General features: G+C 36.6%; 1 protein-coding gene across 1 annotated transcript in view; it reads left to right on the plus strand.

Annotated features, from left to right (window-relative positions):
* The window catches only part of Fife (regulating synaptic membrane exocytosis protein fife), a 969,278-nt gene extending 945,527 nt beyond the window's left edge, over positions 1-23,751 (plus strand). The window contains exons 25-26 of the mRNA XM_068225089.1: positions 3,078-3,250; positions 23,450-23,751. Coding sequence (XP_068081190.1) covers positions 3,078-3,250; positions 23,450-23,751 — 475 coding nt within the window. The remainder of the gene's footprint in view (positions 1-3,077; positions 3,251-23,449) is intronic.
* Positions 23,752-25,940: the final 2,189 nt, after the last annotated feature.

Here is a 25,940-nt window from a genome sequence, read left to right on the forward strand (position 1 = left end):
CTAAGGAAAGTTGTATAATTACATATTATGCAAACTCCTATTGTCCATCTCCGATGTCTGCCTGTCTCACTACGTTAAATGTTCATTTATAAAAAGGTTTGTAAAATAGCTACCATTGTCATTTTGCTATGACAATTGTCTGACTGTTCCTATGATCTGGTATTATTTTAGAGTTCTCCCTAAGTGTTCTTTGCGTGCCTAAGACTCTACTCACACAAATGTTAAGTCGTCTCTTGGCGCTGCATTCACTGTAGAATCGCCTGTCTGCACTGAAATTTCAAGTAGGACTGAGATATCACCACACTGCGGCTACTGCTTTTGTAAATTCTCACACCCCCACTTCAAAATAGTCCGATTGGAGGGGATGCGTCGTAGTAATACGGTACCTTGGATCGTTTTACGCTTGTCCGTAGGTTAAAATGTTCGGAAATGAACTCTAAATACTCTAAAATTTGGTTTGCTTTGTGTGTTGCACTGCGTTATCAGAAATGATTGTAACTTAATTTATAAATTGAAAAGCGTCATAGGGCCTATTTACACTCGGAGCATGGCGCCTTGCCGCCATGACACTCTGCTCCTTAGGCGCAACCACTCTTCCACACATTGTTGAAACTTATATTTTGAGAAATAATTAACCACGTATTTGTGTGAAATATTCGTTAAATATTATTTGCAGGTCAGGACACAGTATTCCACTATTACTTTCGACACCAAATCACGGAAAACTGGATACAGATTCCCGCTAGGACATGACACTTAAATTTTGTAAATTGTGATTGGTTGAAATATTGCCGTGCCTCGTGGCTTGGGTGCAACCACCTTCTGTCAAGGGGTGACAGGTATTTTCTCTTTCTTTGTCGCACACTAGGGATGGGCACATTCCATATTGCCGATTTCCCGTGAGAAACCAGATAGAAGGTCTGCATTTCTCGGTGCCATAAAACTTTATTTGAGGGAGGCTTTTAGTTAGCTATTTCCTGTTCGTGACTTAAAGCATATTCGACGGATGTACTTCCAGCCAACACGGCTCCTGGGTGGCGCTTTGTGAGACTGCTAGCTTTTCCCTGCCTCTGCAGTATTCACATATGCGAATTTCAATAATTTAATTATCATTTCCATTAGGCTCATTCGATTATGGGTGCAATATGTTTGAATTTTTTTTTCTATGTTTATATTTTTCTCGTTCAAATTAGTTATTCTACAGAAATGTATTTAGAAATACATTATTACATATATTCTTTTGTATCGTAAATGTTTTCAAAGTAGATATTGTGAGAGAAAGTACGAAAATGTTTATCTCTTCTTAAAAATAAACGTTATCTATCAACAACTATAAATCAACAATAAAACTTTCATATCACTCTAAACCAGTTGTTTATTCTATGTAGTCGATATGTAGAAAATTTCATGCCAGTATTTGCTATACACTGGTAGATATGCGCGAATTTTAAAATACATGTATTTCCACTGAAAATGGCCTGGCATTTTACAGTAGTAGAGTGGAGACGGAGCTCTGGCCTCTTCCAGCTGATGGTGAGCGGCCGAGCAGATCGGCTCCTGGCTCCAAGAGGGTTAACAGGATGGAGCACTGCCTTGTTTTAATTCTGATGTGTGTGCTTATCTTAATGCTACTCTTCCTAATCGCTGAATCAGGCGCTCTTCGAACATAGTCTTAACTCTCATGTTGAGGTCTCCAAAGTAACCCAATCTAACTCCATGTGACTTTTCACGTGGAGTTTTGTTAAATATCGTGTCTGTCTCTTCTTAAAAATAAACGTTATCAACAACTATAAATCAACAATAAAACTTTCATATCACTCTAAACCAGTTGTTTATTCTATGTAGTCGATATGTAGAAAATTTCATGCCAGTATTTGCTATACACTGGTAGATATGCGCGAATTTTAAAATGCAGAATTTATAAGTATTTTGAATAATGAATTGTTGAAGCAGTGCATACTATGGACCTTGTTATGTTGCAATGTGTAACAGGAACCCGATTATATGATTGTTGTGTGTAGAGTCAGCAATGGTGCACATATCGAGCATGTGTTTGGTAAGGAAGAAACTTGTACAGTTCATCTGTCTGTTGACATAATTTCACTCCTTACCACTCAACTGGTTTGTGCATTGTTGAACTGTAAAATCCTGGAGGGATTTAAGACTTACCCTTTATTAATAATTGAAGGCTTAAAAATGTGGCTGAAGTGGGCAGTGTAAGACTGCTTAGGTGGTAGAACAGTCACAGTGGTCTTTATGGTATATATTAGTTTCTTTTTTGTTTTTGAGGTAAAAGGCAGTGCCATTTTGATGAATACCTTAGGATTAACTGTTCACAATGGCAGAAGTCTCAGAGGGACTTGATTTGGTATGCAGAAGTTCTTTGTAATGCCTTTCTATTTCCTCCTCCATCACTAACCTCATTGCCTCCTCTATAGTGCTTTCATGTCCTCAGTGTCCTCATATAGACCTTTTCTAGCCCGAGTGGCTCAGATGGTAGAGTGTTGGCTTTTGAAGATAAAGATAGAAGGTTTGATTTAACTCAGTCCAGTGGTATTTGAAATTGCTCTAAGATGCCAACCTCATGTTAGTAGATTTACTGGCACATGTAACTACTCCTGCTGGACAAAATTTCTGCCATTTTGGTATCTACAGAAATCATCAGAATAGTTGTCTGGCTCCATGGCTAAAAAGTTAGCGTGCTGGTCTTTGGTCCAGAGAGTCCCTGGTTCGATTCCCGGCCGGGTCGGGGATTTTAACCTTCATTGGTTAATTCCAATGGCTTCAGCATTATAATTCATCACAGGTAGGGCCCCATTCTCCTAGACGCACAAGTCGCCTATACGGCGTCAACTCGAAAGACCTGCACTCGGCCTCTTCGGAGGCCACACGCCATTATTCTTATGTTATCAAAATAAGGAGTAGCCAAACAAAACCAATTAACATTATTATTTTATTATTTATATCTTTTCATACTATGTCTGTACTCTGACTGTGCTTTTAAATCTATTATTTACATAATTTCAACTAACTGGAACATTTTCATATTTTCATACTTCATTTTCTGTATTGTACAGTAGCCTGCAGGAGGTGCAACTGGGACCAGGCCAAATACAGCCTCGTGGATATCGCCTCTCTTCTGGTCGCCATGGTGAAGTATATCTTGGTCTCCTTATGACTAAAGGTCAGCTGGAGGTGGAGGTGATGACAGCACGCAACATAGCCTGTGAAGAAAGGGAGACTTCACCAGGTATTATTGACTGGTTAAACCATACTACAGTATACTTCCAGTTATCCATGCGAGGAGTCATGATCGCCCTTGTATTTACTTTGTATTTACTTTTGTAAACCACTAGACGTCATTATGAAATCAAATACAATATGTGTGAACCAGTTCATTTGTCCTGCTATGAACATATGTCAAAAAACATAAACGAGAATGTTGCTTAATTTTAGGATTTCTAAGAAATCATGAGAATGGGAAAGATCCTATAGGGTTATAAAATATGGATAATATTCATTAGCAGTTACAGAAAAATGCCTTAGATCATGGCTCTCAAGACTTGTCTTATGCCAAATTATTTCAACCTGTCACTTGTTTCTGAGCAGAAATGGGTTGTAAATGATTTTAATGTCCTCAGATATAAAACTCAAATCCTTCTTTAAACAGGTGTGATAATAAATAACCCTTTCATCTCAGCAGTCACCATGTAGAAGTACACAAAGTTTCAAGAGTGAAGTATGGGATATGTTTCACTCTCCTCCCTCATCAAATATGTCCAAAAAATTCCTGATCAATGTTTAAAAAGAAGTAAATTACAAATAGACTAGATGATGTTCCATGTTGTTGCTCCAAGAGTAACTAAGAAACCCCTGTCACAAACTGTTCATTTGGCTTTATAAGAATTGTATCCCATGTGCGCAAGCCAGAAATATATCTTTTTCCACTTCTCTAAATACATACATAGTATTTTTTTTCTTGGAGGAAAACCACTCATTGTCAATGCTTAAACTGAAAAAAATTATATGGGAGATCATCTTTAAGGTGAGACATAATTTTCACATCTATATGTATATTTAAAAATAAGAGTTTTGTCTGTACATTGCCCGAATGAAAAAAGAATGGTTTTTATGTATTGGCCGTGTCCACAGTAAGAAGGAAATGCAATTTTTAATTGTCTGTCTGTCTGTCTGTCTGTCTGTCTGTCTGTCTGTCTGTCTGTCTGTCTGTCTGTCTGTCTGTCTGTCTGTCTGTCTGTCTGTCTGTCTGTCTGTCTGTCTGTACGTATATATTTGCACCCATCACAAGTGAATGGATGATCAGAATTGAATGGAAATTGGTATGCATAGTTGGGGAATAAGGCTCTATAATCTAGGCTACAAATCATTTTATTCAGGCTGGATGAAATGGTAATTTAGGGGAAGACCTACAATTTAATTCTCAAATATTGATGTTAGTGGTCCTAATGGAAATTCTAAGTTCCCATGGAGGGAATTAGACATTTTTCCACCAATAAAGCATGTCAAAAAACAGATCAGATGTAAGGCTTTTCAGGCGTTTGCTCTATTAACCAGCGTTTTGTCTTAGGTATGCAGTTATCAGACTGTGCCTCTTATAATGGGCTTCTGATATGTTCACCTGCATACACCCCAGCGTCAGTGGGTAGGGTCTGACACATCCCACTCTGATGAGTCTAGTGTCAGACCTAAGACAAAATGCTGGTTAATAGAGTAAACGCCTGAAAAGCCTTACATCTGATCAGTTTTTTGTTAGTGGTCCTATCAATAAATACTACATAACAAAAGTTGTAAAGAATACAAATTTCCAAACATTTATGTCTAATACAATTTTACCATACCAGCTATGATAACAGAGATATTCATCATTTAGACTTTTGTTACTCAGTCCATGTCAATACTGAGCATCGCTAACATGGAAATATTGTTCAGTCGTGTTAACTGGCAATGATAGTGTTTTTGTCATGACTTAAGGTGAAAAACCACATGCTAATCAGCCCATATTGGCAAGGAAAATCGTAAAGATTCTAGCAACTTAGCATAGCTAACAAAAGGTTAACCATGATCCACATACCAAAGCATTGTATGCCCGCATCACACCACAATACCAGAAGCATTACCAACTAAGGCTACACAATCCCTAAGTGATGGTGCATGACAAGAGGGGGTTGGAGAAGAAGCACAAGGACATAAAAAATAGACTCAATGAAACAACAATTCACTAGAACATCCAATGTGAAAAGCGCGCTGATTCCCATTCCCGCAACAAACTAAGAGGGAGGGTAAAAAAAGGGTTTGCCACCGCACCAAATAATTACCTCACCACCTAACCCAAATAATGTTTAAATGAATTAAATTTATTAACAGTATCAAGGTTAAGAAAAAATCAAATTATACTTGAATAAACTAACCAAATGAAAATCATAATAAGACCTCGGTCTGTGCTATCTCTTTCTTACAATCACTGACACTCAAAAGAAATTGTAAAATTATAATATAACATCTTTAAAATAACTTCATAACTATGTAAAATACCATTACATTACTCTTTGATAATATACGTTGAAATTGCAATATGGCCTTTGTCACAAATCTGTTTGTTTAATTTATCAGCTTAGCAACTTTGATGGAGGCCTCTAATAATAGTGTTAGTTAACCACCTGCTATTTAGTAAATTCATAAATTCGCCTCGAATTCCTTTAACATAAACCCATCAATGTTAACACCTTGAAGAGTTTCAATTGTGAATGAAATATGCCATTCACTAAACATGGTCACATACAAATTTGACTATTATAAATCATCTGTCACCACTACCTAAATTCCTCTCATTAAATTAGGAAAGTGACAATATAATTTGGATCTGGTTCATAATTCACCAATCCTCACTTGACATTACATGATTCAATTCCTTAAATCAGAGAAAAAAACTTAATTTGCATCCAACAAGTTTCATAAACACAAAGCACAGGTCACGTCTGTTTACCAACAGCAACTGACAGTTACTACTGACGCTGACACAATAAAGGTCTCATCTGCCCACGCTAACTTATGTCACAATACAGGACAGTAACTTAAACACACTAATTAGAATTCCCGTGATACCGAGTGAAACAATGGTTCAAATAAAGATTTTAAAATAGCAAACAACATCACAACACATGTATTAATGCTAGGCCTACAATAGAGCTAATAGCCCCTCAAAAAACCAAACACACGAAACACAAATATTTTAAAAGATATGTACACATAACTAAAATTCACCTTCAGCAGTTACCTGATAATTTAAATATCAATTTCCTTTTGAAACAAGTTACTTACTTACTTACTTACTTACTTACTTACTTATCCGGCACTACAGCCCTGTGTGAGCCTTGGACTCTTCTACGATAGTCCACCATCTACTTTGATCCTGAGCGGCTGCTCTCCATGGGTGGATGTTCATTGCCCTCAGGTCGGCTTCAACTTCATCGCTCCATCTATTACGGGGCCTTCCTTGTCGCCGTCTTTTATCTACTCGGGATTTAACTACTTTTCTTGGCATTCGATCTTCCTCCATTCTTTCCACATGGCCAAGCCATCGCAATCTCTGTGCCTTAATAAATCTAACTATATCCTCCTGGTCTAATATGTTTTGCATTTCAGTATTCGTCCTTATCCTCCAACCATTCTGGTCTTGAATTGGGCCATATATTCATCTAATAATCTTTCTTTCAAATATTCTTATATTATTAGCATCATCAGCTAAAAGGTTCCAGGCTTCTCAGCCATACGTCACTACGTCTCAAATAAAGGTCTTATATATTTTGAATTTTGTAGGTTTAGACAATAGACGAGATTCAAATAATGTAAGATTTACATAATAGACCCTGTTTCCAGCTATTATTCTAGGATGTATCTCCTCACTTATTCTGTTATTGTTTGTCAACATGGTTCCGAAATACTCAAAACTTCGTACATTCTCAAAATTATGCCCATTTATTGTCAGATTATCTTGACTTCTTCTGCCCTCTATAACAGTCACATGCATATATTTAGATTTACTGTCATTCACCTCCAATCCCATCCGTTTTCCTGCTTCCTCCATTTCAAGAAACATTTACCTTCAAATGGCCATTAACACTACATCATCTGCATACGCACAAATTTGTTTAGATTTATATACACTATTTCCGGTATCCATTATTTTTTCAAGGACTTTGTTAATTGCCAGATTAAACAATGTAGCTGAGAGTGCATCACCTTGTCTGACTCCTGTATTAAGAGCAAACTCATTTACAATTCTTCCATCCACCATAAAAGATTAAAGGGTTTAAGATGTAGTAGAGGAAATATAAGACGGTGAGGATTTGGCCGGTTAGAATATAAGGATCTTCTACAGGTCGAGCACCAATTCATGTTAAAAGGATGACAATAGAAACTATAGATCAAAATAGAATTTGATTGATTGGATAAAGTTGGATTCCACGGAATTTATTGTTTGCAGTAAAGGGGAGAATAATGTAAGATTTACATAATAGACCCTGTTTCCAGCTATTATTCTAGGATGTATCTCCTCACTTATTCTGTTATTGTTTGTCAACATGGTTCCGAAATACTCAAAACTTCGTACATTCTCAAAATTATGCCTATTTATTGTCAGATTATCTTGACTTCTTCTGCCCTCTATAACAGTCACATGCATATATTTAGATTTACTGTCATTCACCTCCAATCCCATCCGTTTTCCTGCTTCCTCCATTTCAAGAAACATTTACCTTCAAATGGCCATTAACACTACATCATCTGCATACGCACAAATTTGTTTAGATTTATATACACTATTTCCGGTATCCATTATTTTTTCAAGGACTTTGTTAATTGCCAGATTAAACAAAGTAGCTGAGAGTGCATTACCTTGTCTGACTCCTGTATTAAGAGCAAACTCATTTACAATTCTTCCATCCACCATCACCTTTGCCCTTACTTCTCCTAAAGTGATTCTGATCATCCTAATCAGTTTCTGTGGTATTCTTATCATCTCCATATATTCATATAGCTTATCCTTGTATATACTGTCAAATGCTTGTCTAAAATCTACAAATAACATATGTAGATCTATATTATGCTCATAGCATTTTTCCATCGTTTGATGTACGACGAATATTTGATCTAATGTGCTCCTATTTTGCCTAAAGCCACACTGTACTTCATCCAATCTCTCTTCAGCATATGGAGTCAGATATTGTAATAGTATATTTGAAAATACTTTATAGATGATATTCAATAATGTAACTCCCCTATAATTAGTGCATTCGTATTTATTTCCCTTCTTATATATTGGGAAAATTATTCCTGTATTCCACTCATCAGGTATCCATTCTTCCTCCCAAATCTTAATAATCAGTTCATGTACCTCTTGTAGCATTTCTTTGTTACTATTTTTAATCAGTTCACTTGTTATTCCGTCTTCTCCTGCTGCTTTATGGTTATTTAATTTTGCAATAGCATTTTCTACATCTTTCAATGTGGGAGCATTTATCCATTGTTCTGGCCCACTCTGCTCCATATGCCTTTCACTTTCTTCCACCTCTTCTCTTTCCTTGTTAAGTAGCTCTCGGAAGTATTCGGTCCATCTTTCACTTATTTCCTCTTCATTCTGTAATAGTTTGCCTTCTTTATTCTAACAGCCATTCAATCTTGGCTTATACCCTTTCCTGAAATAATTTCATTATAGAATTCCTTTGTCCTCTTCTGTAACCTTTGTGTCTCTATACCGTACTCTCTAGTTTCTTCTTAATCATCTCTCTTTTCTTCTTCTTACAGATGTTATTAGCTTCACGTCTGCATTTCTCATACTTTTCCCTATTTCACCTTGTATCTCTCTGTAACAATTTTTCTCTTGCTGCATTCTTCCTTCCAATCACTTCCTCACACTCCATATCAAACCAAATATTTCTTTTCTTTTTAGCTATACCCTGTGTTTCTTTTTTGTATCCACTTTTGAACTTTCAATCAGTCACTACTGATCTGCATTTAGGGCAGTCACCCAGGTGGCAGATTCCCTATCTGTTGTTTTCCTAGCCTTTTCTTAAATGATTGCAAAGAAATTGGAAATTTATTGAACATCTCCCATGGTAAGTTATTCTAATCCCAAACTCCCCTTCCTATAAAGGAATATTTGCCCCAATTTGTCCTCTTGAATTCCAATTTTATCTTCATATTGTGATCTTTCCTACTTTTAAAGACACCACTCAAACTTATTCGTCTACTGATGTCCTCCCACGCCATCTCTCCTCTGACAGCTCAGAACATACCACTTAGTCGAGCAGCTCATCTCCTTTCTCGCAATTCTTCCCAGACCAAACTTTGCAACATTTTTGTAACGCTACTCTTTCTTTCCTCTATTCCAGATACTTGTCCAATCATCTGTAAAGTATTATTCATTTTTGACTGGAATTCTTGTTTTCCTTCTGGTTGTTGTAGTTTTTCCTGTTTCCATTTCCTTCTTTCCGTAGGTTGTGTCCTCTGTCCTGTTGCCAAATTTTGTCTCACTATTGCTTTTACTAAATAATGATCAGAATCACAGTTTGGCCCTCTGCATGTCCTTACGTCAATAATGGATGCTGCATGCCTCGTAGTCACTAGTACATGATCTATTTGATTTACTACTGTGCTTCCTAGCATCTTCCACGTTCCTTTATGTATTTTCTTATGATCAAAGCAGGTGCTTTAAATTATAAGACCACTGGTAGTTGCAAACTGTCCCAAGTGAAAACCATTCTCATTTGATTCTTCATGTAGTGTATATTTCCTTGCTATTGGTCTTATACACTCTTCCATTCCCACTTTGGCATTAAAATCTCCTAAAATAATAATCATGTCATATCTTGGTCCCTCCTTAATGGTTTGTACTAACTCATCATAAAATTGTTCCTTCCTTTCCTCATCTGCATCTTCAATTGGTGCATGTGCTGATATAACAGTTATGTTCCTAAACTTCCCCTTAACCCGAAGCTTACATATTCTATCTAAGATCAGTTCAAATCCTATTACACTCTTCTTCAATTTCCCATGTACTATAAATCCCGTACAGAACTGTCCTGTTCTTTCTTCCGGCCCACTGTAATAGAGATTATAATCTTTCTTTTCAATACATCCTTGCCCTTTCCATCTTATTTCCTGAATCGCTACTAAGTTGTATCCAAATCTTTTTGTTTCATTTACTATTTCTTGCATTTTTCCCGGTTTCAACATTGTTCTTACATTCCATGTTGCCATGCTTATATCCGCTTTCCTTACTCGTGTCTTTTTCCTAAGCTTTTGTCGTCTTTGATTTCCATCTGGTTTTCTCGTAGAAGTCTTCTGAACAATGCCTCTTTTACAAGGTGAGACCGTTAACCCCACGCTCAACCCTATCCACTGGCTGGGGACATTGATTTTGGAGCATCCTACTCCTAGACAAGTTGTCTTCACTATGACTAAGGAGTCCCGTCTACTCCGTCTTACATCCTCAACTAATTAACCCCAGTGAGGATGGGTTGCCTCATCCGCCTTTTCCACCATTCTGAAGGTCTCCTTCTCTGCTGGATCCGCCGTTAAGGTCTTCACCCATAACCCTGGGCATGGGTTCCACGTTATACCCCATGGGACTGGGTCCCCACCTGAATTTAGCCATCCTTTTACACCGGCCTACTGGAGTAGAGGATGCCCACCCCCGCAACGTGGATGTGCCAGGCAGGAGTTACTCAAGTGGAGAATAGGAAAGGCGGCCCTATCTCCCTGGAGTTGGGTTAATGGTTGTGTATGGTACCACATTCAAAGGCATTTCGAAACAAGTTTCCACTGCTAAATATACTGTATTGCAAAATAATGCCAAACATTTGTAATGGAATAATTACACACAAGTTACACCGCTATATTGGAATTTTAAAACACTTTGTAATTTTAAATACTTCTTGATGAAGACAAGGAGAAGCATGAGGAAAATCACAATCATTGATCACAGTATCTTTTTGGTAACTTAAATAATGATATAATACTCAAAGTTGCATATTTATGAAATTTTCATGGAGCGATGAGTTCAAATGTTAGATATCCTCTGGCCGGAAAATAATCAGCATTGTTACCTTATTAACTGGTGTATTGGTAATTCCAACGTGACACTGAAGAAGAGTTACATAGATCTAGTTCATTTTGAGACTGAATTGGCCCCTTTTAGCCATTATCTAATACAATTGCCGGTACATTGCTATACCAACTTAACCCTGGAACCGGCAATCGTCGCGATCGCGACTCATTTCGCTGTTACTCAACCGGCAGAGTCGCTGTCGAGATGCATTACGCCAGCGCTGACTAATTTCGAGATAGCGCCTTGACATTCAACATCTTTATGACATATCTCGCATCATATTGAAGAGGAAACTCTACTCTATCATACAGCACAATTCTGAAGTAGTTTAGTGTGACAGAGTGTGCGGTATACACGTGGAAAAACGACAACGCTTTGCAGACTGTCATTCTGTTGTGCTTGCTGTGGTTGTCCGGTGTGCATTAGCTTTCATGGCGCAAAATTATTGAATTGTCAGGAAGTAGTTAAATTCGTAAAAGTTTGTTTGATCTGGACGGCGAAGGCGATAGTGACGTATTTTTAGAAGGAATTGACGATGATGTTGACAATAATTCGTCAGGTAGTGGCAAGTTATATGAGCCTAGGCTAAGTGATTTCGACACTGATATTGATGATGATGTGGAACACAATGAACCAGCCACTGATGATGATAATAATGACAGTAATGCAGTTGACCAAACAGAACCGAAGTGGACAAGAAATTATCCTCCAGAGCCAAAATAAAAGTGGAGGAGTAGTTCAAAGTTCGAAACGCGGGTGTACGAAATTTCCTCCTCTAACATATTTCTATTTGTTTTTCTCTAATGCTACCTGGAATCATTTAGTGACTGAACCAAAAAAATGCGCACAGGAAATTATTCGAAATAAAACGAATTCTGGAAATATGGATCCGTATTCTTGTCTGCAAAGATGGGTTGACGTTACACTATCAAAAATAAAAATAAATCATTTCTCTAGTTATAAATATTGGTCTGAACCCTAATAACAATATTTAAAAATAGTGGTGTACTTCAAAATCACAAATATTTCCATATTTTTCTAAAGTCATGTCACTAAAACGTTTCGACTGGAAAGAAATATTCTATAACCTGTTCGTAATGGTAATTTTTGATGCCTACATACTCTATAGTTTGAAAACCAACAAACCCCTTGAACATGAGGAATTTATGGTTGATATTGTCGAAGGTCTTGTAGATGAAGAAACTCTTCAAAAAATTCTACCTGGACCTTCAGGAGAAATGGGACATTAGCTGGTACGCCTCCAGGGAAGAAACTGCGGTTGTACCCTATCTGTTCGACTGCAGAGAAAAGTCACGAACCCACTTCTGGTGCCTAGGGTGTAATTGTGGTGTCCATAAACAGTACTACCATAAATTAAAACATTTTGGAGGCCTATGAAAGCAGGAAGAAAGAGGAGCCATCCCGAAGGTAGCGAGGATGAATCTGACTAAGTAGACTCACGTTTTGGTGCTATGTGCTTGTGTTTCAGTTCTATTTTACTTTACAATACTTCAATGTAGTGAAATCTTTCTACATATTTCTAATCAGCATAAAATTGTGCAAATTTTGTATATAGTAAAATCTTCATATAATGTTACTTTTAACGTACACATTGCCCAGAACTTTCGGATTATTTTGGAATATTTAGCGTGTGTTCAATACTTCGCCCATACTGCTTCAGGATACTAAATTAGTAAGTTTAATTTCCTACTATAGTAATCTTCGTCTTTTTCTGAATAAAATAACATGTTATACATGAAACTAAATTGAAAAACAATATTTTTATGAATTTTTTAAAAGTTGCTTGCAAAACTCGCCCAAATACTTGCCGCTTGAAGGTAAACTGCTTGCCAGTTCCAGGATTAAGGCAGCCATGATTGCTAGATGACCTCCTTCCATTCGCCCGTCTCTCTCGATGTGAAGCAAGCAACAGCCTAGATGCCCAGACTCACTCTTAAGGCACGGAGAATCTACACATCAGCAGGCTTGCCGGCCAGCCAATGTTACCATACATGCTGGTAGATGTCATGCAAGGACAGCCCACGACAACTTCACATAGTTAAAGTCTCTTAATTGAATAATATGTGTTCTGAGAGAACCAAAATTCAGGAAAGATGTATTATTGTCGCAGTCAACAAGATAAGATTAATTTGTATATTGTGGAGGATTCTGAGAGTGAGAAATGCTTCCTCTAGATCCGTTGTGTTTCCGGTCTTCGGTGGGCGATACACTACACCGAGTAAACACTTCGTACCAAGAATTTCAATTTCTACAAACAAGAACTCCGGCCTGTGAGAGTATTCACTTGGCGATTAGAATATTACCTTGTATTTCAAATCGTCACGTATGAACATTCCGACTCCGCCTCCAGGCTTTCCTTCTCTATCGTTCCTAATTAAACTGTATCCACTCATTTTAACCAGTGCTGAAGGGATAGACTGATGCAGCCATGATTCTGAAATCATTATAGCATGCAGATTACAGGTTGAAAATATTTCGGAGAATTCTGAGAAATGTGGGACAATGCTCTGTGCATTGACATGTGCTATTTGTAGAGAAGTAGGGTAGGGCGCAAGAATGTCTTTGAGACGGTTAGCGGTATTCTTCAAGGGGGCTGGCACAACGGGGTAATGACCTGCCTGGGACAGTGGTGAAAGGAGGCTGAAATTAGAGACATTTGTTTTCTGGTTGCTTAATGCTGCCAACTTGAACGTTATGACAGGTTATCATGTAAGAGCAAATAGTTGATTCACACTACAAGTGTTGGTGAGAAATTTTAGTTTTTCACTATAACATAAGATAGAAACTTGGATTCAAATACTTACCGAGATAAACATAGTGATAAATCAGTATTGGAAGAGGGAGCAGCAAGAAGAAAATATGAGGAAAATTACAAAAGAACAAGAACAATCACCACAACTTCATACACTGCCATCTTCATATATATATATATATATATATATCTATATATATAAAATAACTTGTCCTGACTGACTGACTGACTGACTGACTGACTGATTCATCATCGCCGAGCCAAAACTACTGGACATAAAGAAATGAAATTTTGAGCATATATTCATATTAAGATGTAGGTGCTCGCTAAGAGAGGATTTTTGGATATTCCTTCGCTAAGGGGGTGAAAAGGGGGGTGAAATTTTAAAATGAGTGTATCTATATCTCAAAACTTTAAAAGTTTACAGATGTAAAAATTGGTATTTAGAATCTTCTTTAAAAATAAGGAAACACGTATTTTTTTGTTTTCAGAAAATCCCAATAGGAGGGGTGAAAAAGGGTGAAAATGGGGGAAAAAGGTTGAATGCCTTTAATCAGGATACCGGTACTTATATCTCAGAAACTGAAGCTATTACAGACCTGAAAATTGGTACTTTTGATCTCTTTTAAAAATAAAGAAACACGTATTTTTTTGTTTTTGGAAAATCCAATTAATGAGAGGGTGAAAAGGGGGTGAAATTTTAAAATGAGTGAATCTATATCTCCAAACTTTTAAAGTTTGCAGATGTAAAAATTGGTATTTAGAATCGCCATTAAAAATAAAGAAACACGTATTTTTTTGTTTTCGGAAAATCGCAATAGGAGGAGTGAAAAGGGGTGAAAAATGGTTTGAATGCCTTTACTGAGGCTACTTATATCTCAGAAACTGAATATATTACAGACCTGAAGATTGGTGTTTGGGATCTCCTTTAAAAATAAAGAAATACGTATTTTTGGTTTCTGGAAAATCCAATTAAGGGGGGGTGAAAAGGGGGTAATATTTTAAAATGAGTGTATCTATATCTCAAAACTTTTAAAGGTTATAGATGTGAAAATTGGTATTTAGAATCCCCTTTAAAAATAAAAAACACGTATATTTTGTTTTCAGAAAATCCTAATAGGAAGGGTGGAAAAGGTTGAAAAAGCGGTCCAATGCCTTTCATGAGTCTACTTATATTTCAGAACCTGAAGATATTACAGACCAAAAAATTGGTGTTTGGGATCTCCTTTAAAAATAAAGAAACCCGTATTTTTGTGTTTTTGGAAAATCCAATTATGTGGGGGGTGAAAAGGGGGTGATTTTTTAAAATGAGTGTATCTATATCTCAAAACTTTTAAAGTTTATAGATGTAAAAATTGGTATTTAGAATCTTCTTTAAAAATAAAGAAACACGTATTCTTTTGTTTTCGGAAAATCCTAATAGGAAGGGTGTAAAAGGGTGAATAATGGGTTGAATGCCTTTAGTGAGGCTACTTATACTTCAGAACCTGAAGATATTACAGACCTTAAAATTGTTATTTGGATCTATTTAAAAGTAAAGAAACACGTATTTTTTCGTTTTTGGAAAATCCAAATATTGGGGGGTGAAAAGGGGGGGGTGAATTTTTTAAAATGAGTGTGTCTACACATTAAAATAAAATTTACAGATGTAAAAATTGGTAGTTAGAATCTCCTCTAAAAATAAAGGAATATGTATTTTTTGTTTCCTGTAAATCCCAATAGGAGGGGTGTAAAAGGGTGAAAAATGGGTTGAATACCTTTAATGAGGATACATATATCTCAGAAACGAAAGATATTACAGAACTGAAAATTTGTATATGTGATCTTTAAAAATAAAGAAACACGTATTTTTTAGTTTTCGGAAAATCCAATTAATGGCGGTTAAACAGGAGTGACTAATTGGGATGAATTTTTTGAAAGACTATATCTACAGAATATCTTGGAAACGTAAAATGTTACAGACGTAAAAAGTGGGTGTTTGGAATCTCCTGTAAATGTAAAGAAATATAGGTGATTTGTTTTTGGAAACTCCACTTAAGGGGAACTCAAAAGGGGTGAAATTTTAAAATGAGAATTTTTACAGTATATCTAAAAAAACTTAACATATTGCAGAAGTGAAAAATGGTATTTTTTATCTCTATTAAGCATAAAGAAATGTGTATTTTCAGTTTTCGGAAATACCACTTGGGTGGAGGGGGGAGGTAAAAGTGACTGAAAATGGCATTGAATTCTTTTAATTAGGCTACTGATATCTCAAAAATGTAGATGTTACAGACGTGAAATTTGATATTTGCAATCTGCTTTAAAAGTAAAGAAACACGTATACTCAGAAAATCCAATGAAGTGGTGGGGGGCGGGGTGAAAGAATTGAAAAATTAATTGACTTAATTGTATGAGATTATATACATCTAATAAAAATTAAAGTTGTTACAGACGTGAAAATTCATATTTGAATCTCCTTTAAAAACAAAGAAAAACGCGTTTGGGGGGGGGGGATAATCTTGGAGGGCGGGAGTGTAAAGGAGTTGAATTCCTTTCATGAGGACACTTAAATCAAAAACTGAAGAATTTAGAGTCGTGATAATTGGTATTTAGAGATCCTTTACTATTAAAGAAACAAGTATTATTTGCGGGAAAATTCACTTAGTTGGGGGGGGGGGGAGTAGTGTGAAATGAAGTGAAAAAATTAAATTATTTTTATGGGGATACTTATATCTCAAAACTGAAGGTAATAGACGTGAACATTGGTATTTGGAATCTCCTTTAAACATAAGGAAACACGTCTTCTTTTTTGGTGGGAGGGTGGCGGTAAATAAACTTAACGGCGGTGGGGTGTAGAAGGAGGTGAGACCAATTGATTTTACTGTTCTTAATGTACTTATAAGGATCCTCCGTTGCTCAGGCGGCAGCGCGCCGGCCTCTCACAGCTGGGTTCCGTGGTTCAAATCCCGGTCACTCCATGTGACATTCGTGCTGGACAAAACGGAGGCGGGACAGGTTTTTCTCCGGATACTCCGGTTTTCCCTGTCATCAGCCATTCCAGCAACACATAATAGTAATAATAATAATAATAATAATAATAATAATAATAATAATAATAATAATAATAATAATAATGTTCCGGACCGTCGTCAAATGTGCGGACCGCGCTGGAAACGGCTCCTGGACGGGTAATGACTAAGAATGCAGTCCGGCCGCGGGTTCAGTGCCGCCAAGGCACCCAATATGACACCACGCCGGATCTCCTGAAGGATTATATCCATATTAAACATGATTATAGGAAAAGATGGCAAAGATTTACGGACCCATCTGACCGGGAGGAATACCTGAGCCTAGCCCGGGAAGTACGAAATCGATTGCTGGAAAGGAAGATTGAAAAATGGGAGGAAACGTGCCGTAAAATAATAGAAAACCAGTCAGATCGGGAATTTTGGTGGATTCTCGCAGAAAACGAGTCAGATCGCGAATTTCGTCGGATTATATATCTAAAACAATAAGCATTCAATTGTAAATTTCAGTATGATACCGTAGCGAAGCACGGGTATCTTGCTAGTATATATATATAGGCTCTTTCGTCATCAACCTCAGTTTATCTCAGTCCCCAATAAGCCTCTTTCTGTTTCCCAATTTCATGAGTATGGCAGATCTTCAGTCTTGATGTGAGAAGTGGAGGATAAAAATAAGACTGGAAAAGCAGGAAAAGGGAATAATCAAACTTCTCTTTTTCTATCCATTACTTATATATATATATAAAATAACATGTCCTGACTGACTGACTGACTGACTGACTGACTGACTGACTGACTGACTGACTGACTGACTGACTGACTGACTCATCATCACAGAGCCAAAACTACTGGATATAAAGAAATGAAATTTTGGGAATACGTTTATATTAGGGTGTAGGTGGTCATAAAGGGGGGATTTTTCGATATTCTGTTGCTAAGGGGGTGAAAAAGGGGGTGAATTTTTAAAATGAGGATATCTATATCTCAAAAACTTAAAAGTTTATGGACGTAAAAATTGGTATTTGGAATCTCCTTTAAAAATAAAGAAATACATATTTTTTTGTTTTTGGAAAATCCTATTAACCCTAAACAGGGCGCACTGGTGAATGTCGTTCACCAACCTGCGTATTTCATCTGTAGCTTTTAGTTTCTAAGAGCTACAGCCATTGTGCTGCTAGTACCTTCTGGCAAAGTCTTATCGATACTCTCAGTGTAGCGGTATCTGTTCAGGAGGTTGTACGTGTCACGCTATTCGACCTTGACTTGCACGTGCCGTCATTTGGTGAACTTTCTTCACCACGTGCCCGGAAATGTAAGTAAAATTGTACCTTAAATGTTCTCGGAGTTTCATTATTTTAAAATGTAAACTATAGAGGAAACAAAAGATGCTGTTACAGGAATTATCTGATGAGGAGGAACGATCTGAGGGAGCTCAAGTTTGTGATTTTTCTGATGGTCAATATGGAGTGGTAAATTATTCAGACATTGATCATGACAGTGAGAGTGAACAAGAAGGTGATGTAGGCGTAGTTGATAGCTATGAACACGACGAACTAGAGGGGGATTTTTTATTTGGGAAAGACGAAACAATGTGGTGCGCCACTAGCTTTTCCAGGGCTACCTCTATGATTAAATAAAAAAATGTGATAAAAATATTCCCTTGTCCAAAAGGAGATGCGAAAACAGTGTCGTGTGAAATGGATGCTTTCTTACACATAAGTGATTCTGAAATGATTGATGAAATATTTCCTTTTACTAACATTTATATTGCAAGGCATTGCGAAGAAGTGACTTACAGCCGTGAGCATGATGCTAAACCTACTTGCCATGAAGAAATAATTGCTTTGATTGGTTTATTGTTGCTCACTGGTTTGAAAGGTGAACAGTACATATCTGTGGATGAAATCTGGGTGAAAGATGGAACTGGAATGGGAATAGCAAGAGCCTACATGTCGTCAAAGAGGTTTCTATTTTTGTTACGGAGTCTTTGTTCTAACGACAAAACTACTTGTAACGATTGCCTGCGAATAGATAAAACAGCAGCAGTTCGCTCATTGTTGGATTCTTTTGTAGTGAACTGTAAAAAGAGCTTCACACCAAGTGATAAATAAGAAGCTAGTGCCTTTTCGAGGGAGATGTGCATTTATACATTTTATACCAAATAAGCCGGCAAAGAATGGATTAAAATTCTATGCCCTGAATGATGCTAAAACTTTTTATACTTCATCCCTTGAGTTATACTGTGGTAACCAACCTCCTGGACCCTATGAACTCTCTAATAAACCACATGATATAGCGAAACATCTAATAGACCACAGAAGGGAAAAAATCGTAATCTAACAATCGACAACTGGTATACCAGCTATGTCCTAGTTCTTGATCTTTTAGAAGATAAAATAACATGTATAGGCACTCTCAAGAAGAATAAAAGAGACATTCCACAGCAGTTTCTTCCTCATAAAGATAGGCCAGTTAGTTCAACAACGTTTGGGTTTCAGTATGAAATCATGCTCATTTCGTATGTTCCTAAAAGGAATAAAGCAGTTATCTTACCTTCTTGTATGCACGACGAACCCTCTGTGGATCCCAACAGTTCAAAACCCCATGCTATATTGGATTATAATCTAACTAAAGGCGGAGTCGATACTTTCGACCAAATGGAAGGCAAGTACTCAATAGCCCGGAAAACCCCACGGTGGACCATGTGTGTCTTTTTTTCTCTACTTAACATTGCCGGAATCAAGACACAGGTACTTTACAAAGGGAATCCGAAGAACCAACCAGTAAAGAGACGCGTGTTTTTGAAGAATCTTTCGTTTCAGGTCATGAATAAGTGGTTGGTTGAACGAGCTAAGATAGAAACACTGCTTCCGGATATCTGAGCACCATCAGGAAGAAACATCAGAAGAAATAAAAGTGCCAATGAAGAGAGGACGATGCATTCACTGTGAGCGGAAACAAAATCAAGTCACCACAATGAAGTGTAATAAGTGTCATAACTTTGTGTGTAAAGCAACTCTAAAAGATGCATTAGATATGTAAGCTGGGAGAATAATGATAATGATTAATGAAGACTGTAAGAGGTGTTCCATTTTAAGTTCTCATGAGTTAAGTATTCATCTGTTTCAATTTTATTTTCAGTCTTCAACCCATGAACTTTTTTACCTTTTATTATTGTATGTATGTACTATCATTTGTAATTTGTGTTGTAATTATTTTGTCTAAGGTTTATAAAGCACATAAGGAGTAAGAGTTAGTACTCTTTAACCACTTGCTAAGACTAAGAAATATGAATGGTGAATGAAATTCAGCACGCACCCGGCAATGTAACATTTATAGGGTTAAGGAGAGTGAAACTGGGGGAAAAGGAGTTGAACACCTTTTATGAGGAGACTTATATTTCAAAAACTGAAGATGTTACAGACATAAAAATTGGTATTTGGAATCTCCTTTGAAAATAAAGAAACACGTATTTTTGTGTTTTGGGATAATCCGATGAATAGGGGGTGAACAGGAGTGACAATCGGGGTGAATTTTTAAGAAGATTATATCTGCAAATTATCTCAGACATGTAACATATTACAGATTTGGAAACTGGTATTTGGAATTTCCTGTAAAAGTAAAGAAACATAATATTTGTTTGGAAAATCCACTAAAGAGGAACTAAAAAAGGGGGTAAATTTTTAAAATTAGCATTTGTACAGTATATCTCAAAAACATAAGATGCAGACGTGAAAATTGGTATTTGGAATCTCCTTTAAAAATGAGGAAACAAGTATTTTGTTTTTGGAAATAACCTTTAACGGGGGAGGGGGGTGAAAGAATTGAAATATTAGTTGAATTATTTGTATGACAATATATATACCAAAAAATTCTAAAGATATTACAAACGTGAAAACTGGTATTTGGATTCTCCTTTGAAAATAAAGAAAAATGCATTATGGGGGGAATCAACTTGGAAGGGGGGGGGGGGGATGAAAACAGTGATGTATTCCTTTTACAAGGATACATATATCTAAAAAACTGAAGATGTTACAGTCTGATAATACGTATTTGGAAGCTCTTTTAAAGAAACGGGTACTGTTTGTTTTTGGAATATCCACTTAAGTGGGGAGTGTGAAAGGAAGTGAAAAAAATTTAATTTTTTTTTTGGAGAAACTTATATCTCAAAACTGAAGGTTACAGACGTGGAAATTGGTATTTGGAATCTCCTTTAAAAATAAAGAAGCACGCATTTTTTGCGTGGGGAACCAACTTAACGGGTGGGGGTGGAGTGAAAAGGGAGTTGAATTATTTTCATGAGGATACTTACATCTCAAAAACTGAATTTGTTACAGACATGAAAATTTGTACTTGGAATTTTCTTTCAAAGTAACGAAATACATAATATTTTGTCTGAAAAATCCACTTAAGGGGAGGGTATGAATTAATTGAAGAATTAGCTGAATCCTTTATATGAGGATATATATATCTCAAAAAGAGATGTTACACACATGAAAATTTGTATTTGTAATCTCCTTTAAAAATAAACACGCATTTTTTGGAGGGAGGAAAATCAATTTAATGGGCTGGGGTAAAAAAGAATTTGAATGTTTTCATGATGATACTTATATCTCAAAAACTGAAGATGTTAGAGGCATGAACATTTGTATTTGGAATCTTCTTTCAAAGTAAGGAAACATGTGTTCTTTTGTCTTTGGAAAATCCCCTTAAGGAGGGTGAATGAATAGAAAAATTAGTCGAATTCTTTATATGTGGATACTTATATCACAAAAACTAAAGATGTTAAAGACATGAAAATTGGTATTTGGAATCTCCTTTAAAAATAAACAAACACGCACTTTTGGGGAGGGGGGAATCAGCTTAATGAGTAGGAACGAGGGGTGGAAAAGGAGTTGAATTACGTTTATGAGGATACTTACATCTCAAAAAATGAAGATGTTACAGACATGAAAATTAGTATTTGGAATTGCCTTTAAAAAAGGAACACACATTTGTTTATTTCAGAAAATTGACGTAAGGGGTGTGGGGTTGAAAATAAGTAAATAAGGAGTAAAAATACGTTTATGAAGATACTTTATCTTAAAAACTGAAGCTGTTACAGATATGAAAGTTTGTATTTTTAATTTCCTTTCAAAATAAAGAAATGCATGCTTTTTGTTTTTGGAAAGTCCACTTAAGGCAGGACGGGGGTGGAAAGAAGTGAAGAAAAGAAGAAGAAGAAGTTGAATAATTTTTATGAGTATACATTTATCTCAAAAACTGAAGGTGTTACAGATGTACAGACATGAAAACTGGCATTTGGAATCTCTTTTAAAAATAATGAAACACGTATTTTATTGTTTTCAGAAAATCCAGTTAAGGGGCTGAAAGGAATTGGAAAAGCGGGTGAATTTTTAAAATGAGTACTGGTATATTTACATTATATGTGAAAAACTTAACATGTTAGAGACAAGAAACTTGGTATTTGGAAAGTCCTTTAAAAGGACAGGAACATGTACCATTTTGTTTTCAGAGAAGGCACTTAACGGGGGGTGAAAAGAAGTGAAAAATAGTTGAATTATTTTTTATGATGATACTTATATCATAAAAACTGAAGATGTTACAGATGTGAAAATTGGTTTTTGGAAAATACACTTAAATGGGGTTGGGGTGGGGTAAGGATGGATCAAGGAGTTGAATTCTTATGTGGGGATACTTATGTATATTTCAAAAACAGAAGATGTTACAGATGTGGGAATAGGTATTTGCAATCTCCTTTAAAAATAAAGAAACATGTATTTATTTTTTTGACTTGAGAAAAGACTGTTTCTCACATGTACAGTTCTGTCGCATGGACATCTTAGCCCCAAAAGGTAATACCACAAACATGGTTTAAAAAGAATTTCTGGGGTAAATGAAACTCAATTTTTGGGTGAGTTTTTATACTTTAGGAATTTTCAGATGATGTCTAGTACAATGCCGAGGAACGATTACTTTGATCAAATTACAAAACCCACGCGAGTGAAGCCGCGGGTAATTGCTAGTTATTGGTAGAGTGATTGACTCAGTAGAATCATTTGTGTTTGTATTGTAAGAATAATTTAAAGACTGTATGAAGTTCCATCTTTCACTCACTTCCTACTCATCAGGTAGCGTTAGGTTCCTACAAGTATTAAGGCCAGTGAAAGTTAAAGAGCAGGAGCCAAATAATTTTTTGAGGAACGAGATTTTCTCGACTAGTATTTTCATAGGATTCTTCTCTTTATTAAGAGGATGGAAAACTCAGAGCAAGTTTGTCCCTGATCAAACTACAGTATTTATTAATGATAGAATATGTGATTACAGGAAATTGGATACAGATAAGGAATGTCATCAAATATTGGTATATGATGCTCAGTTAAACATCATCTTGATACAGCTACAGATGAGAGATTGTATTAGTGTATCATTTCTGTAGCATAATGTTTTGCATCTTATAGACATTTTGATAACTTCTAGTCTAATATAATGGTTAATTCCAGAAGGATTTCATTTACATCCATGCTTTATTCATTTCAGACACGTATGTAAAGACATACCTACGAGATGGTGATCGTTGGCTACAGAAGCGCAAGACACGAGTGATTCGCCATTGTTTTGAGCCTCAGTTCAACCAGACATTACGTTACTCTGCTTGTGATGTGCTTGGCCGCACTCTGCTCGTCATGCTATGGGAATACCAAAAAGGTTTCGAGCATAATCAGGGTCTGGGTGGGGCAGAGGTTGCTCTAGATAAACTCCAGCTAACACAGCATACTTCTGGCTGGTACCCACTCTTTCCAATGCATAGCCTTGGTTCTGATTCTAATGACTCCCCATGACATCTCCTCGACCCACTTAGTGCTCTAAAGTACTTGCTCTCAATATCAGCCCAGGATACTCATGAATCACAAGTTTATCAGACTTGTTTACAGTACACATTGCCAGAATGTCTGTTGACAGTTTGCTTTGTTTTTGCCAACTACAACTTAATGTCCTCTTTCATGAGATTAATTACTGCTTGAACGAATCTCCCTTTATGTTATTCCTGCATAAAACTGTAAATAGGAGGAATGAGGCATGGAAAAAATCTCTAAAAAAAAAAAAACAGTATATCAGGATTGTAGCCAGATGTTTCCTTTTTAACATCAAAAGCAGACTTACAAGAGAACTATCCATAGGGTCATATTAAAATTGACAATTAAATTTTGCACAGAGGATGAGGAGACCATAAAATAGCAATGTACAAAAAGTTAGCTGCCATTTCAAACTGGAAGGTGTAGAAATCTTGATACAAAATCCGTGAGATAACGCACATACTGGACAACCCTTGCATCTTGCTGGCTCACTCGGCACACAGCGGAGTGAAGGTGCAGTTGTGCTGCAGAGAGAGAGAGAAAGAGAACATACTGGTAGGCTAGAACACACCAAGGTCACTTTACTTTTAGCAAACGAATGTGAAAAATAAATGAGGTGCGTTAATCTCAGGATGGAACCACAAATATTTTTGCCACCATGCACAACAAATATGCACTTTAAGGCCACACTGTTCTTCACAATTTTCTTTACTTGTTTGAAGGCAATATTTCACAGGCACTTCAAATTCAGAAAGTCTCTCCATTGTGTAATTGGTTGCAAACCACGAATATTCTATCATGTCCTTGAACCATGGGGAAAGAAATTGAAAATGAATGAAGGATTGCATTTTCAATTTCCTGTTTCTCTGATAAGCATCAAACTGAAAGTCTTCACAAGCCAGCACAATGTCTGTTAAACGGCAATACAAAGCCTTCCATTGCTGAAAGAAAAACTTATCCAAGGGTCATATTATCTCTGTAGTGCAGGAGGAATCTGGACAAATTTCTATACTGTTGGCTGGAGGAATATCTTCAAGACAGCTTTTATCACTATAAGTGATCTAACAGTAGCAAACACATCTCTTCCACAAATTGGAAGAAGGATTCTTTAAACCAATATTTTAATTCTATTTTGCCCATTTTTCCTGATTTTGTGGCTGTTACAATTATATTTCTGACATGAAACATTTCTTCGGAAACTCTCAGACCGAAAGTTCCAGAGCAACTGTTTCTGTATATTTCTCATCAGCAAATTATAGAGTCCTTTTCACTTTCATTTTGCACACAAAACCACTCTGGTCTGCACTGTGTATTGAAGAAGAAGTGTAGTCTAAAAATCGCTCTGTAGCTGCTTTCACAAATTCTTTGCAACTTTATCTTTACCGTCTTCTTCTTCCAGATACTCACAGGATACAAATTTCATGTTTATTCTACTTTTTGTTCAGTATTTTTTCTTGAAACAACTTAACCAACTAGTAGCTGCACTGAAATTAGTTTACCCCCCAGTGAAATCTCTCTTGAGATTTCCAAGGCCCATAGTTTCAGATCTTCATCGCATACATTCCACTTCAGCCTTCTTGCTTCTCCAAAACGAGAAAATAATTTTGTATGCATCAATTTTCTGTGTTCAGTGAGACTTACTGATGTAGATTCCAATTGGTTCTTCCACCTGTACAGTTGCTATAGTGATGTCACCTTATGACAACTTTTGGGAACAGTGGTTAACGAAAGCTGCTTCTTACCTCTTATTTAACCACAAATTTACAGCTTTCCTCTTGTTTGTGTGATCTACAGTTTGTTTCACTTCCTTCTGTAGACTGGAAGCATAACTTGAACTAGTAGATTTGTTATGTGACTGCAGTGTCTTTTCACTGGATTGACGGGAATCAGGCTCAGGGCTCAAAAACTCAGATCCGTAACACCTCTCGTACCTGGCAATGGTGCGCTGCCTTCTCTTTCAGATAATGCAGATGAGGTGTTGCTGCTTCCATTGTCACTGTCACTATTTCTCTCCAGACAAGACTCCAAGACAATGCTGGCACCCAGGCGATGATTATCAATTAGTTCGACCACACGTTGACCCATCTCCCTTTCTTCTGAAGTTATTTCATGGGAAGAGGAGAAACTATTTTTAACGAAAATAACATAATGCATACTCCAGAACATTAACAAGA

The sequence above is a fragment of the Anabrus simplex genome, chromosome 1 (assembly GCF_040414725.1).
Source record: "Anabrus simplex isolate iqAnaSimp1 chromosome 1, ASM4041472v1, whole genome shotgun sequence".
Taxonomy (NCBI): domain Eukaryota; kingdom Metazoa; phylum Arthropoda; class Insecta; order Orthoptera; family Tettigoniidae; genus Anabrus; species Anabrus simplex.